Source organism: Lytechinus pictus, chromosome 1 (assembly GCF_037042905.1).
Source record: "Lytechinus pictus isolate F3 Inbred chromosome 1, Lp3.0, whole genome shotgun sequence".
In the NCBI taxonomy this organism is placed as follows: domain Eukaryota; kingdom Metazoa; phylum Echinodermata; class Echinoidea; order Temnopleuroida; family Toxopneustidae; genus Lytechinus; species Lytechinus pictus.
Window position 1 is genome coordinate 3,489,473 of NC_087245.1, and position 14,459 is coordinate 3,503,931.

General features: G+C 35.2%; 1 protein-coding gene across 1 annotated transcript in view; it reads left to right on the plus strand.

Annotated features, from left to right (window-relative positions):
- LOC129254241 (dual specificity calcium/calmodulin-dependent 3',5'-cyclic nucleotide phosphodiesterase 1A-like) overlaps nucleotides 1–11,088 on the plus strand; it is a 31,345-nt gene extending 20,257 nt beyond the window's left edge. Inside the window, exons 5-11 of the mRNA XM_064106848.1 lie at nucleotides 2,635–2,760; nucleotides 6,783–6,884; nucleotides 7,378–7,498; nucleotides 7,696–7,777; nucleotides 9,325–9,533; nucleotides 9,934–10,066; nucleotides 10,354–11,088. Of these exons, the coding sequence (XP_063962918.1) occupies nucleotides 2,635–2,760; nucleotides 6,783–6,884; nucleotides 7,378–7,498; nucleotides 7,696–7,777; nucleotides 9,325–9,533; nucleotides 9,934–10,066; nucleotides 10,354–10,586 (1,006 nt within the window). The 3' untranslated portion in view covers nucleotides 10,587–11,088. The remainder of the gene's footprint in view (nucleotides 1–2,634; nucleotides 2,761–6,782; nucleotides 6,885–7,377; nucleotides 7,499–7,695; nucleotides 7,778–9,324; nucleotides 9,534–9,933; nucleotides 10,067–10,353) is intronic.
- The last annotated feature ends 3,371 nt before the right edge of the window (nucleotides 11,089–14,459 follow it).

Genomic DNA, 14,459 nt, shown 5'->3' on the forward strand with positions numbered 1-14,459 from the left:
TTGTTCTTGTTCACTGCTTTTTCTGCACGCTCGGTGGAAAGTGACTTGCACAACACCCTCTTAGTCATGTTCTATGTCGCACGAACCCCAAGGCGTTAGAGGAATCATTGAGACGGGAGGATTTTGATGAATTTTGTGAGAAAACAACTATTCGTGATTGTCTTTTGGCGTTATAGGTCCCCATATACTGTCGCAATGAGAGTGGCGATAAGCTAAATCATCGTCCCCAAACAGCTGGACCAACGAACCAGCACAAATCTGCTGGAATTCCAGATCCCAGGTTGGGGAAAGACTGGAGATGGATTCGTGAGACTCTCACCAAACCTTGAGGCCAGGATGAGGATGGAGGACAGATGACAGAGGGGATGGATGGATATGGATTGGGTGTAGAAGTAGCATGACAGATTACAAAGGGGTAGAATAAAAGAGAAAATGGCATGAAGGGGGTTAAACAGATGGCGTAATGGGTAAAAATGATATAATATGGGACTCGGAACTTGATTAACAGACATCGAATGTGCATGATGAAACGTGGTATCCCACACAATATATATTCTAGAAAAGCTATGTGATTAGTGATGGTGGTGATGTTTTACCTGATTGCTAAGAAAGCATGAATGCTTGTAAGCAAGCAACCAGAGGACCGATGGCTTAAGGTTCTCTCCGAGGTACCTGGTAACGAGGATTAATGCCTTAACAAAAGGCACTAGCGCCCAAGTAGGAATCGAACCCGGGTCACTTGAATCCGAAGCCCTCGCTCTAATGTACCGACTGAGCTATCGTTCATCATGGAGATATTCAGTATAAGAGTCGGCATTTTCATGTCACAGAATGATAACTAAAGAGATAATGAATAATTTCTGATTTATGGTGAGAATAAACAGAATGTTCAATAGACAATGTTGCTTGAAGATATCTGTCTGAAGGTCAATAGCACATGGTGAGGGGGAAGGAAGGAGGTTCAAGAGGAAGGAAAATAACGTGAAGTCAGTAGTTAGTGGATGGAAAGGTGAAGAGAAAGATGAGAGGAAGAAGAATAAATCCCTGAACTCCTTGGACCATGTCTACACGCTAATATGAAACGGATATGCTCGTAAAAGAACGAAATGAAGAAGCAAAACGAGAGTAGAAAGGGAGCGGTAATGAGGGATGGTGAGCATGGAATTCAGCTTGCATTCCAATTCGGGAATTTATTTGTCAAGATTAAGGTCAATCCAAAAAGACTCCAAGAGAATCTTGTTTCGAGTGCTGGTGAAGAACATGTCATCCACGGACTTAAGTTCAATGTTTACGTCGCTGGGCTCAACGATTGTCAAAACATACGTGACTATAGTTGGGTTGTAGAACATTAGAGTTAGAGCAAGCTCTTCTTTTATTTCCCATCCTTGGGTTTCTCTCCTATTTCATGTTGTAGAGTGACTTACTATTTCTTGTTAGGTTTATATTAGATTTAGAGAAGATAGTTTTTTCACACTTGAGAACAAAACATCACCAGCCTCTCATCAACTATCTTATTCCTCTGACTAACGAGACTCCTCCTATATGTTATGAAGGATTTGAATAGATCAACTTTCAATTTGCAATTGTGACGGTGTAATTATCATTCATGTCGACTAGTAGGGATAAACCTGCTTGTAACTTGTCACTTTAAAAATCTTCATCGTCATGGTTTCTATAGAAACGCTGACCCCATACAATCTCCTAGGGTAGTTTGTATTTCGTGTGCATTATCATGGTGATCTTGGTTACTATTGGATTTTGGAGAGAGTCAATCGGACCATATCCCTCGCTTCGCCACAAATCTTCATTTTTAGAATGTATTACTTAAATAACAATAAATTCTGCAGCAAAATTATTTTTTTCGAATCAATGTGCCTCCCTTTTATTTCAAATTTGCCCCACCATCATCCCTTCGAACCGCCATAATCTACTTTCAATCTTCTTTGCAAGAATCAGCAGAAGATATATATTCATAATTCTAAACAAAAGTATTTATTTATTCATTCATTTTGTTTTATTTACCCAGTGTGGTCTCTTCAGTACAAAACTGCTTTACAAGAGAGCCCTGTTAAAGAGAGTAAAACATTACATACAACATACAGAGAAAATGCAGTCAACCATGAAACAACAACAAATAACACCAGCATAAAAAATAGAAATACTTAAAAATAGGGTAATACATTAAAATCAGTGAAGGATGAAGACAAATCATACAAACAACTGCCAGTTAACGTCATTAAAAACATGATTATGAAGGTGTTATCCTTTATTTTTTTTAATTAAAACTTTTAAAATTATTTGCTAGCGTATTGAATTACGAATGATTTTCGTTGCATATCCGACAGAATTATGTTGATGAATCAAAATGTTTTATCGCAAGAGAACTTCTGCACTTGGTAAACGAAGAGGTATTAAAATATTCGTGAAAGAGATATTACTATATTTTTTTTCAAAAAACGGGACAAGTAGAGATTTACTATCTTTCTTCGTTTTTTTAATATAATCAATAATATATATATTTTTTTATAATCAATAATCAATGTATAGCAATCGAAAATAAAATGAAAAAGAGAAACTAATTTTTTAACAAATAATTATGCTCTCTTCTTTTCTTGACTTTTCTTAACCTTTCAGATCTGACATGGCAATGTTTTACAATGATAGGGCGGTATTGGAGAATCATCACATAAGCAGCTCATTTCGTCTCATGAGAGATGATGAAAGAAATATTCTTGCTAATCTCTCAAAAGAAGAATACACGTAAGTATATTCATTTATATCACTTTACGGGTGGTAATTTGTTTATTCTTCTACTTCCTGATAAATTGATTCTTTACAATATAGTCGGCTGAACCACCAAAATTACCAGAAAAAATCTTCACATCTGTTTTTATCCGGGTTTTTTCAATTGTTTGACTGTGATATTATTATTTACAGAAACATTTCGTAATTCACCAGCCTATCAAATAAAAACTATGAATAACCCACGTTCTAAATTGCTGCTCGGTTCCTGTAGGGTGTTACGTTCTGCGAAACTAGAATAGCTTTTGTTCACATATAACTTGAAAGAATCATTCTTACAGTCGTCGAAGGTGCTGTGCCAATTATATTTTTTGCCTTGGAGTATGGAGGAGAGACTAACAAGATATCTTGAAGTCTCAGTGGTACCCGTCTTTGAGTTTAACCGAGTTTTTTTTTTATCATATAAAGCTAAAACCTCTTTTTGTAAACAAATTAGAATGAGTGGTCGATTTAAACGTCAGTTACCAAATGCCCTAATGCTAATTTGAAAAATATTATGTCAAATTTGTGTGTCCTTAGTACATTAGTCTACTTCATAGGTGTATATTGTATCATCTAACATGAGCTTTTAAGGAACGCTTTATACTATACCCAACGGGCATCGTTCACCAATGCGAAAAGAATGCGAATGGTTACTTGTCCAGAAAAATACGAAACCCAAAATGATCATTTTTTTATTATAAGGCAATCATAATTACATTTGGCAATTTACACCTCACATGCCTCCAGCTAGATCTTCCTCTTTCTTTTGAATTGATATGTTCATGATCCATACTTCATGCATGAGTGAGTGGGTGAGTATCAAAAAGTAATATAGTGGTCAACGTGTTTTCATTACAAGGATGCCTGCCATAAATGAACAAACAAATTCAGAGACTTCATTTTGATCACACATTTATCTAGTACTTAATTAACTACGTTTATTGCAGGTAGTCAATGAAAATGACCCCCCCCCCCCTGAAATTGTAAGTCCTTGCACACATTTACACAAACAGAAATTCGTTATCCGTTTATTCTTTATGTATTGAGATGTCAGAATTATTTTTTCTTCAAAATGAAGATATCGCCCGCCAAACGACTTTTGGGTGAACTTTTTTTCAAATTACTTTGATAATTGGGCCCGAAGTTTGTCATAAGTTTTATCGAGAGAAAGAATATGAACCGAACCATGCAATCATTCATAAATTACTACTCAGATTCTGTTATGATAAAGCATTAATTTTATCCCTTTTCTGAGACATTATATCAGTACATGTCAACTCGACAGAAAGGTTAAGTTCTGAATAGAAATCACATATATACATATATATGTATAAACCACAATTGTCTTTAAAATAGAAAAGTGAGGTGCGAAAGTGTAACATGAAAGATGGATTAGAATCTACCACTGCGATTTCATTAATCGTCATTCCTGACAGAAATAAGTGACACCTCCACCACCACCACCAAACATCCTACCATACATAATGACCAGTTGTTGTCCCAATCAATCAGATATTCTCATCTTAAATCCGATAGCTAATTGAAATGAATACCATGTGTTTTCCCAATTAGTCTGCAATTGTGTTTGACTCATTTAATGATGAGGGTCGCCCCTTCGACGGAGCGGACCTCTGCAGAATAGTGCGAAAAGGAGTGGATTTATTATTTTTTAAGTGATTCATTAATCACGTTAATTTTGTGTCCTATTAGGAAAATATATATAAAAATAAGGTCTATTTCATTAGATTTTTTATGTTTTATTTTATTCATATCTTTTTTTTTCATTCTTATTTACATTATCAATTTACTTCAGAACCAAAACTCTATATGACTCAATTTAAACCACGTAGAACTAATGAAGTCAGACTTTAGGACATCATTTTTTTTCCTGATAGGCTTATTATTATTCTTTATGCAATCAAAGCATATTAGTACAAAAATGGTGACAATGAATTTAAAATTTAACCAATAATGAAAAGTATTACCCAATATAGGATTGTATAGTAGTTATATTCATATTTAAGCTTTAAGTTTTATTCATAAATTACGTATTTCAAGGATATGTACAAAACAAAATGCCTTTTGTTTGAAACGCCCTGTAGGCCTATACTTTGTTCAGAATTATATAATGTGTGTATGATATGATTTGTATTATGTCATTTATATCATTGTTAAAATGTTTATGCAAATATATGCCCTATCGGAGGGTAATAAAAAAATCATGAAAAAAAAATATGTACAAAAGAATGCTCATTGGAGTACTTGTCTACCTCGAGCCCTGCAAAGTGTGAACACAGTGTGCTCATGCCTTATTTAGGGGGTCAAGGGGGCTCGTGCCCCATGTTTCACTTTCATGGAGCGCAAAGAAAATACAATTAAAGGGAAACTGGGAGAATGGTAGAGAAAATTGGATGAAAGAGGAAGACAAAGGGAAAGGGAAATCCCTGAAAGTTTAATCCACTGAACATTCGAGAAAGCTTCCTCATCAAGATTTAAAATGGGTGGGGTTTTAACGCTTACCCCCATTCTGGAAGAGGTGCGATTTCGGCAATTGTCCCTGGTTACAAATAATGGAAGGGCCCCCAGACCGTGACACAGGCTCCCGGGCGCTATAAATACGCGACTGAACGTAATAGTTTAATCTGTGTAACAGTATGTCTTTGACAACATTTTTCTTCCACTCGAAAGTTCGTTTGTAGACCCCCTCCCCTCTACTTGAGCCCCCATTCCATCTTCATAGCTCATCTGGTGTTAACGACCGTGACATGAATTAAAGCAGACTCTCATTAGTAATGTGTGCATGTCATGTGGGGTAATTTCACAGTCGAATGCATGGACAGGTTTGTCTTGCTACGAAACATTCGCTCTTATAGAGTCGATCTGTTTCTGGTACATTTGGGTTGGGGTCACATCACTATTATCGAACGAAAGAACACGAACTTTTACTTATACACATGGAATACAATCCATGTTTACCATCATAATATCTTGTTTTGAATACGATTTGATTTTTATTTTATAATAATTTATTACTTTTGACTGAATAGTATGAACTTCAAGTTAAAAATCATCCTGAATTTAATTCACGACAGAGCAATACACTCTTTAGATTTAAACCATTTCATGCATGCATAATAGTCAGATCGTACGCATGAATATACGACAAAAGAACATTATTATGTCATACATGATGTATTTCGAAATTAGATTCAGTAATTCACGCATAACACATTAAATAAAAGGCATTTGAAGTTTAATATTAACCCCACATCATTTTGGGGGTCGTATTAATCACGTTTTTTTTTTAAGTAAAGGTATATCATCTATGTTCGTCATTAGCTGATTAATGATTATTGTGAAATGATGCCCACCAGTGGTTTATTCTTCTACTCATATCATGCATAGTGCAGGATGGGTTATGCACCTATATATTTTCATCTGTGTGCATTATTTCATATAGAATGTTATGGTGTAACATATGAGAGGAAGAGTTCAATTGTTAAAGTTCATATGAATTAATTTTAAAAAGGAAGAAAAAGACCAAAAAAATATCGCAAATGGAATTGTGATTCGATGGAATTTGTTTTCATATGTCATTAGTAACTTAACAAACATGCAACCTTAAACTATTAGGGACGTTCTGTTTTCAAACTAATTATTTAATATAGAGATAGCAATCCAGATAATTTTACTTCCCAAAACTATGGCGTGTTGGCGAAATGTCAAAAAGGTAAATCTGAGGTGAAAATATATCGTCTTTGTTTGTTACTTTCATGCTGTATTTGACATTAATCATTTTGTTTATTTCTTTCAATGTAACCAAAAGAATGCAAACTCGAGACGAAATATGTACTTCGTCTATGTTTCATGAGTACAGCCCATCACTTAAGTAATGAAAATCGCTTCGCATATTGTACTCCTTTTGATACGAAACAGGGCATCCGCTTGAATAACTACTTGATTATTCCTATTTTTATCGTTTTTTTTCTTTTCCCCAGGGAGCTTCGGAACCTGGTAATTGACATGGTACTAGCTACAGACATGTCCTTTCATTTCCAACAGATCAAGCAGATGAAAGCGATGATCTCCACCACAGAGGCGTAAGTCAGGAGATTATTGGGCTTTGTTTATCGTCAAACAATAATTTGTTTTATGCGTATACTCTATAGTGTCTTATTCTAAGAATGAATACCTGAATAATAATTAAGATGAATAATCACAGACAAAAATAAAAGAAACAACAGACAGAAATATAAATTATTACCTTCTAAAATATAATTTGACATGGCTTGTCTATATCCGCCCCCGTCGCCTAATGGAAAAATAAGAAAAATAGAAACTCCCTGAATCCATTTGCCATATTTTTTCAGTATCTAGCTAATTGAAAATCAATTGTTTGTATTCATTCTGCTGAATCCCTATTTCCAAACGAACTTTATTTCTTCATCGACTGGATCTGTTTTATCCAGACCCGTGCGGTATGCGTAATGCTGTTTTGACAAACAGGTTATATTACATGACTTTTTTGTGAAATTGCTGAGATCAAACATGATTAAATATTTGCACTCATCTTGTATTTATTTTGTTAATTAGATTGGACAAACCTAAAGTCATGGCTCTCACACTTCACTGTGCAGACATCAGCCATCCTAGTAAGGAATGGAAGTTCCATTATAAATGGACCACATTACTTATACGGGAATTCTTTAGGCAGGTGAGTAGAACCCTTTGATCTTCCCTATCGGTGAAGATCACCTGGACACCAGGTTGTCGTTGACACCACGAAAAATAGAAAGAAACGAACAGAGATACTGGAAAGTCGGGATTCGAGTAACAATAATTTTGGACTCGTTATATGAAAAATAAAACACGTAAAAACAACTAAACTAAACTTGTTGTCTTTGTGAACAGGGCGACAGAGAAAGAGAAATGGGCTTGCCAATATCACCTCTATGCGACAGGAATTCAACACTCCTAGCTGAGTCACAAATAGGTGAGGAACTTTACTTTGATCTCATCTTTTAAGCAACTGATGTTCAATATTCAAGCTAGAACAAGTGACAGTCGCAGAACTGTTATCACGTCAAAAGTTGGCAGATAGGTGTTTTCTTCTGAAGGAGTTACGAAATCATTATTCATACTTTAGTGCATCTTACCATGGACCTATTACGAATGGACATTCAACGAATCCCCTCCTTTGACACAGAGACCGTCGCCGCTAATCCTTTTATAAACAGAGCGCTGGCAGCTGACACCCATCAAGCCGGTCGTAAAACATGCTCTCACTGATTGACAGCGGAAATCAATTGTACGCTGCTCCTACCCATTGCGATGTTGTTCGTTCACTTTATCAAAAGCAACGCACAGCAGCGAACGTTAGCGCTATGAAAATGATAGCAGAAACAAGAAAACAGGCGTGCATAAACGTATTTTTTACGTACATCGCTAACAACCGGAAATGAAATGCATTGACATCACCTTGCAGATCCGTATATCTACGGCAAAAGAGCAGTTGAAATTCGACGAAAAAATCTGCGGAAAAACGTTAAAATCTCAGCTTTTTCGGACAGTATCGATGTCGATAGTAGCGCTTACCTTCGGTCAGAAGTTGATTTTCATTTGGGCATAAAATTCCACAGGATTGATGAAATTTAACGGGATTTTTTTTTATGGACAGACGACAATCGCACATTATAGAGAGCCTAAAATAATGTACTGAAAAACCGGATATGAATTGCGCATTGCATGCATTCTAGGTAATGTAAGGACTTTCCCTATTGGCAATCGGGGCTACAACATGACCGTCTTTGGTCGAAAGAGGGCCAGTGATCGATCGGTGACGATCATCGGGCGAAAGGAGCTTGTGTAAACAATCACCCCGGGCGGTCGTTGTAAAAACCGCGTAAAGAGAAAGTTAAGGGTTAGACAGCAATTTTGACAGCTGGAAACAGGTGGTGGTCATAAAATGCTCTCGTTGAATGTCCATTCGTAATAGGTCCATGGTATAAGTAAGGAAAGAAGGCTCCGACAAAGATAATCAGTGGTGCAAGTACAATGATTTAGAGGAGCGAACTGATTCAACCTGCAATCGTTTGAGAGTGTGTCTGATCAGGGGTCACGAAATGAGTTTTCTTTGTTTTATTCAGCAAAGTCTGTTAGATCCGACAGTGTGAATAGCAATAGTCCGACACCAGTGCTTCTCGACCTGTTTTAACCAAGGAAAGTTGTCAGATCCGACCACTTGTCAAGCGAAATTGTTGATTAAGTGCTCTCAAGAATGTTTCAGCACCTGTGGAGATGATAGAACGATAGGGACAAATAACATTATTGAAATATGAAACTAAATATTGATAGATAACAAAATATCCATTTCAAGATGCATTTGATAAATGCCTAACAAATGTCCCACCCTCGGTCTCCCCATTTCCCCATTTAATAAATCTGCGGAATATAGAAAAAAATAATGCATAGGCTTCTGAAAGTCTCTTATAGAGATAATTCTTTATTTACAATTATCTTTTCTCTTCTTTCCCCATCAAGGTTTCATCGATTTCATCGTTGATCCAAGCATGAATGTATGTGGGGATATGATAGATCGGATACTAAGAGAAGAGCTTCAATCGGCCTCCAATTCTCCATCTGCAGATAGTGTAGTACGGAATAAGAGGAACTCTATTCCCATGGCACGCCCATGCTCTGCACCCAGATCAGCTAGTGTTCCAGCACCAGCAAACAACAATTCAATGAACGTGAGGGCTCTTTCAAAAAATATTTTACTTTTCCGAGATGCATGGACAGGTGCCCCCCCCCCCCCGAAAAAAAAAAGAGAAAAGGAAGGCTCAATAATGATAAACTTTACCTTTAGGTCATCTTACTTGCCTTCTATCAGGGTACCCTGGTGATGTTTAATGGATGCATGTTATATGTCAAACTAGTATTCGCCATCAGTATTCCTTAGGAGTACAAAATGGAACACCTGTCTTGTCAACATCTTCATGTCCGAAATTTGATTTATTTGTTTTAATCGCATGGCACTTGAAATTAATGAACTAGCAATAAATTAATTGATACTTAACTCTTCAGCAATATTTCATTCTTGTAATGATATCAGATTTAAAAGTTAATCTTTTGTGTTGTTTTCTTTTTTAGGATCGTGATAGACCTAGTAGTCCAGGAAGGGTGAGTCTAGGTCGACGGAATTCAATCCCGGTAAGGTGTCTTCGTAGTTGGCATGAACACCTTCATAAAAACAAGGCCAAGTGGAGAGATCTTGGGCAACAAGGTGGGTACTGCCAGATATTTGAAAGTTTCTATTCACATGGTTTATGTTTCTTTCATCATGTGTATAAAGTTCCTGTATCGTTTTACAAGCTTATTTACTAAAAAATTCAGCAAAATTAATTTTTAAGACTTTTGGAATACAGTATAAACAAGGTCTTCTCAAGAGAGTTTTCTACAAGACCTTGTCCAAGAACTTTTCCAATAAATTACCATTGTTTGACTGAATCCTTGTTTAAAGTGAAATACGAAACAGTTGCACTTTCTCCGTTTCATCTCTCTCAAACACAGAGGTAAACACTGGAGTCAAGGTACTGGACATTGACGAGGACCCGACCGACCAGAAATCAAACAAAGATGTCTTCCATAAAAATGACTCCAATGACAACAACACAACCCGGAAAACCAGCAATGGCATCGAGGAAGAAGAAGTGTTGCATGATCAGGCTACTACTTCATCAGGGGCAGCCGAGTCATCAGGGTCTGCACAGACACCAGGTAGACAAGGATCCGGAGAAAGATGAGAGGGTCTTTGTCAGGTGAAGATCATACAAGCTATAAAGGTCAAAGAATGCATAGACATTGATAGAGAAATATCCATGCCGACCATGCAAGCAGTCAAGTGATGTGATCATGAGTTGAAAAGACGTCATCAACTATTGAGATTTAAACTGATGCAATTCTGATGCTGTGATATATATTCGGACGTGTTCTCCTGATGAAGGGAATAAGGTGAAAGTGTAACAAGGGTACATGCAATTCTAAATGATTATAAATTATGAGATCATTGCAACAAAGATAATTGACATTAAAATTTCATAAACAGCTCTCGTTGTGTTGTTTAATTGCATCTATATTATTATCTTTGCTTTAATCTTGGACAGAAATTAATATCAAATTTATTTAATATATTGTTTGCATTAAAGATCTTTCAGATATTTATTTATCTCATGGTCCGTTTCATGAACCATTTTGTTCTTTCTTTAGCCTTGAAAGGGCAAACAGACACAAAAATCACCCCCCCCCAAAAAAAAAAAAAAATATATATATATATATATGATTAACCAAAAACTTCAAATTGCTTTACAGCTTTTTGTTAAATATTGAGATGTGGATGATGAGTTATCAGGACGTCAATAATGACCTGCCATTGCAATGATATCTCTACAGAAATAAAGAACAGAAACACTCGCGATTAAAGATCAGCACAAAAGACAATGTGATAACATTACGTCACCAACAAACAGAGTTATTGCACACCATTATTGAATATGCTTCAAAGCCAATAAAAGTTTCTGATAAAAAAAGCAAAACCCCAAACAATCTATAGAAAGTGAACATTTACAGAGATACCTTTCAAAAACTCTCCCTTTTTGTTAATAAGATAAAACGTTTCAATGTTTTAGGTTTTGAAAAATGACTTGTGGGTTTTCATGATATGTACAGTGTAAATATGACATACCATAACCTCGATTTTATACTCACCTGTCAACGGGAAAATGTTTGAAGATTTAAACATGTTTCCCCGGTAAATAGAGGGGTATGTTGTTCCATTTTATAACCGTGTGTGCATTTTACCCTACTATATCATGATTATGATTATTTTTGTGAGGATATTTGCCATCTTGTTGTGTGCCTGTTTTCCAATGGCTCATTTTGTGAAGACAAAATGAACTTCATTGTTATGGGCGTCAAATATTTAAATTTTAATGAATTATAGACACACTGTTGTTTAGAAATTCATAAATATATTTAAATATTTTTGAAGAAATATTACCAAAGTAGTATGTAATATAAAAGAGAATGCATTTGTAAAAGGTCTTAGTCGATTCAAGCAAGCTATATTGGTTGGTTTGAGCCATATTATACTATAAATTGAATTATTTATTTGACTGTTTTATCTCAAGATACAGACTGAGTGATAGCAGCAATACATTCTGCAGCTTTGCTAAAAGATTTTGTCAAGTGATTGCAATTATATTCAAGTTTAATATCTAGATGAGAAGTTTTTAAACGCTGTGTGAAAATATATTTTATGGAATACATCAGTTTATCTTGTTAGATGGTTTACAGAATTTTGCAGTAATGGTTATATTGCAAGTTTAAAATAATTTGAAAGCTAGGTGATGTAGAAGCAAAAGGACAATCAGCTAACTTCAAATGGATACTACTTCATTTTAGAAGACAAAGAGGCTCATACAGCAGAAATAGAGAGAGAGAGAGAAAAGAAAGACTGCGTTTTGTTATTCCTATGCCCAGTTGTAATATACCTATAATAGTCAAGAAAACAGAATTCTCCAAAAACAGAGGATGAAATAATGAATAGATTAAAACATACTTTCTATGTTCCTATCATTATACCTCATTGATATGCGTTAGATAATTTTGTCAGTGGATTGATGTCCCAAAGATTCTTGTTATTTTGAATGGAATATCATATTCAGATTGAATGTAACCTTTCAATGTAACTGTATTGTAATGTTCTATCATTTTGATATTCCATTTTTACTTCCTACATTTTCAGAAATTAGATAGAAGATTGGGAAAATGAGTAATACATTTTATAACCCTCTGTGAAAAAAGTATCTACTAAAACACAAGTTATTACGCTTGTTTTTGTCACAATGAAGATGAAGTTATGTAGTGGTGGCACCATGGTATCAACATGAAGACACAAATTTACAAAAATGAAAAAGTATGGGCATTATGTAGTATAGAGACATAGCTTACCCAATTCATTTTTCACCTTCTTTGTCACATGGAAAATGATAGGACAGGCACCCTAGCTATACATGTATGTCGCTTCTTCCAATAATAATAATAATATAGGATTTGTATAGCGCACGTATCCACCTTACTAGGTGCTCAAGGCGCTCCTATAATACCCTGGCTAAGCTAGTCTACCGATTCTGGTGCGCACAGCTTTTTGAGGAATTACTTCCTGCCGGTACCCATTTACCTCACCTGGGTCAAGTGCAGCACAGTGTGGATAAATTTCTTGAAGGAAAACATGCCATGGCTAGGATTCGAACCCACGATCGTCTGTTTGAAAGGCGAGAGTCAGAACCACTAGACCACGGCGCACCCAGTATACAGTATATCTCAACATGAAAGATGAAATACAGCTGTAGCCTGTAAAAAGATGATGTCCTGTTATTCATATTACAGAATGGCTGGTGACATACCTTTATCACGTCATAAAAAACCAAGATCATTACTTTTCTTGTAATCTGCTTTCAATTTAATTTATTCAACTTTTTTATGTAGACTGTAACAATGTTGCCAAGTATTTGATAAGACCTTATAGTTTGAAACTATCATATGAGATATTTAATTCTTTTTCATTCAATAGATTTTAAATTTATTCAGCACTTAGTAATTATGCAAATTAAATCAAAAATGTAATCTATTTCATGTTACCATATAATTCATATTGGTATCCATAATAGATGTGTATATGACCTACATTTAAAAACTACTTAAACAACAAGGATAACTGTAAAATCATACAGAGGTCAGTTGATTTCTTTTCATTAAGCTAAATTAAAAAGTATGAATCCATGAATCATTATTTATAATGGAAATGAAAATGAGTTAAGTTTTATAAACAAAAGCAAAGACATGGATCATTTTGTGATGAATACTTACAAGAAATATTTTTAAAATGAAGATTAAAACAAATAAAAATTGCTTATGAATCATCAGATGAGCACTTATTCCAAATTTGTATTATTATCACTACCCTTTATACCTTTCATTACCTGTTTGTACTACATCAAAATTCATACAAACTATTCCAAATATTATATGAGATCACCATAGCAAAGACAATACCAATGCATGCACTATAACACATTGCCCGATATATCATCTGAATAGGTAATGATAACTTTATAAGTTGTTATGCGTTACTTGTGTTCATTTAAATATTCTATATTTATGCATATTATATTCAAATTTGCGTATTTAAGAGATGTGCCACATGAAATTGATGTGTATTACTCTGTCATACCATTTTCCCAGCTTTTACTCAGCAAAATACAGCCAAGACGTGTCTCTAGTATAGGTACAGATGTCATTTCATAGCATTATTAGCACATGTACTCTTGCTGACATAAAGGAGTATTTTGGTACCAGACAGTGACAGAGATATAGAAAGAGTTAAGAATAGAGAATGAGTCGTTCTTTCATCAACATTTGTCTAATTACCAACCTGTTTTTAATTGGGGAATAGTTTGCTAGGTGAGCGAATTAGACTTCTTTTGCATTCTCTGAAACACATCCCATTCAATGGCTACATCCTTGTCACCAGATATCACCAAATGTTGCTAGGACTTGTGTGTGGACAGTTATGAACTTTTGTGAGATTTTTTAAAATGTTGGACGAAATCTATATC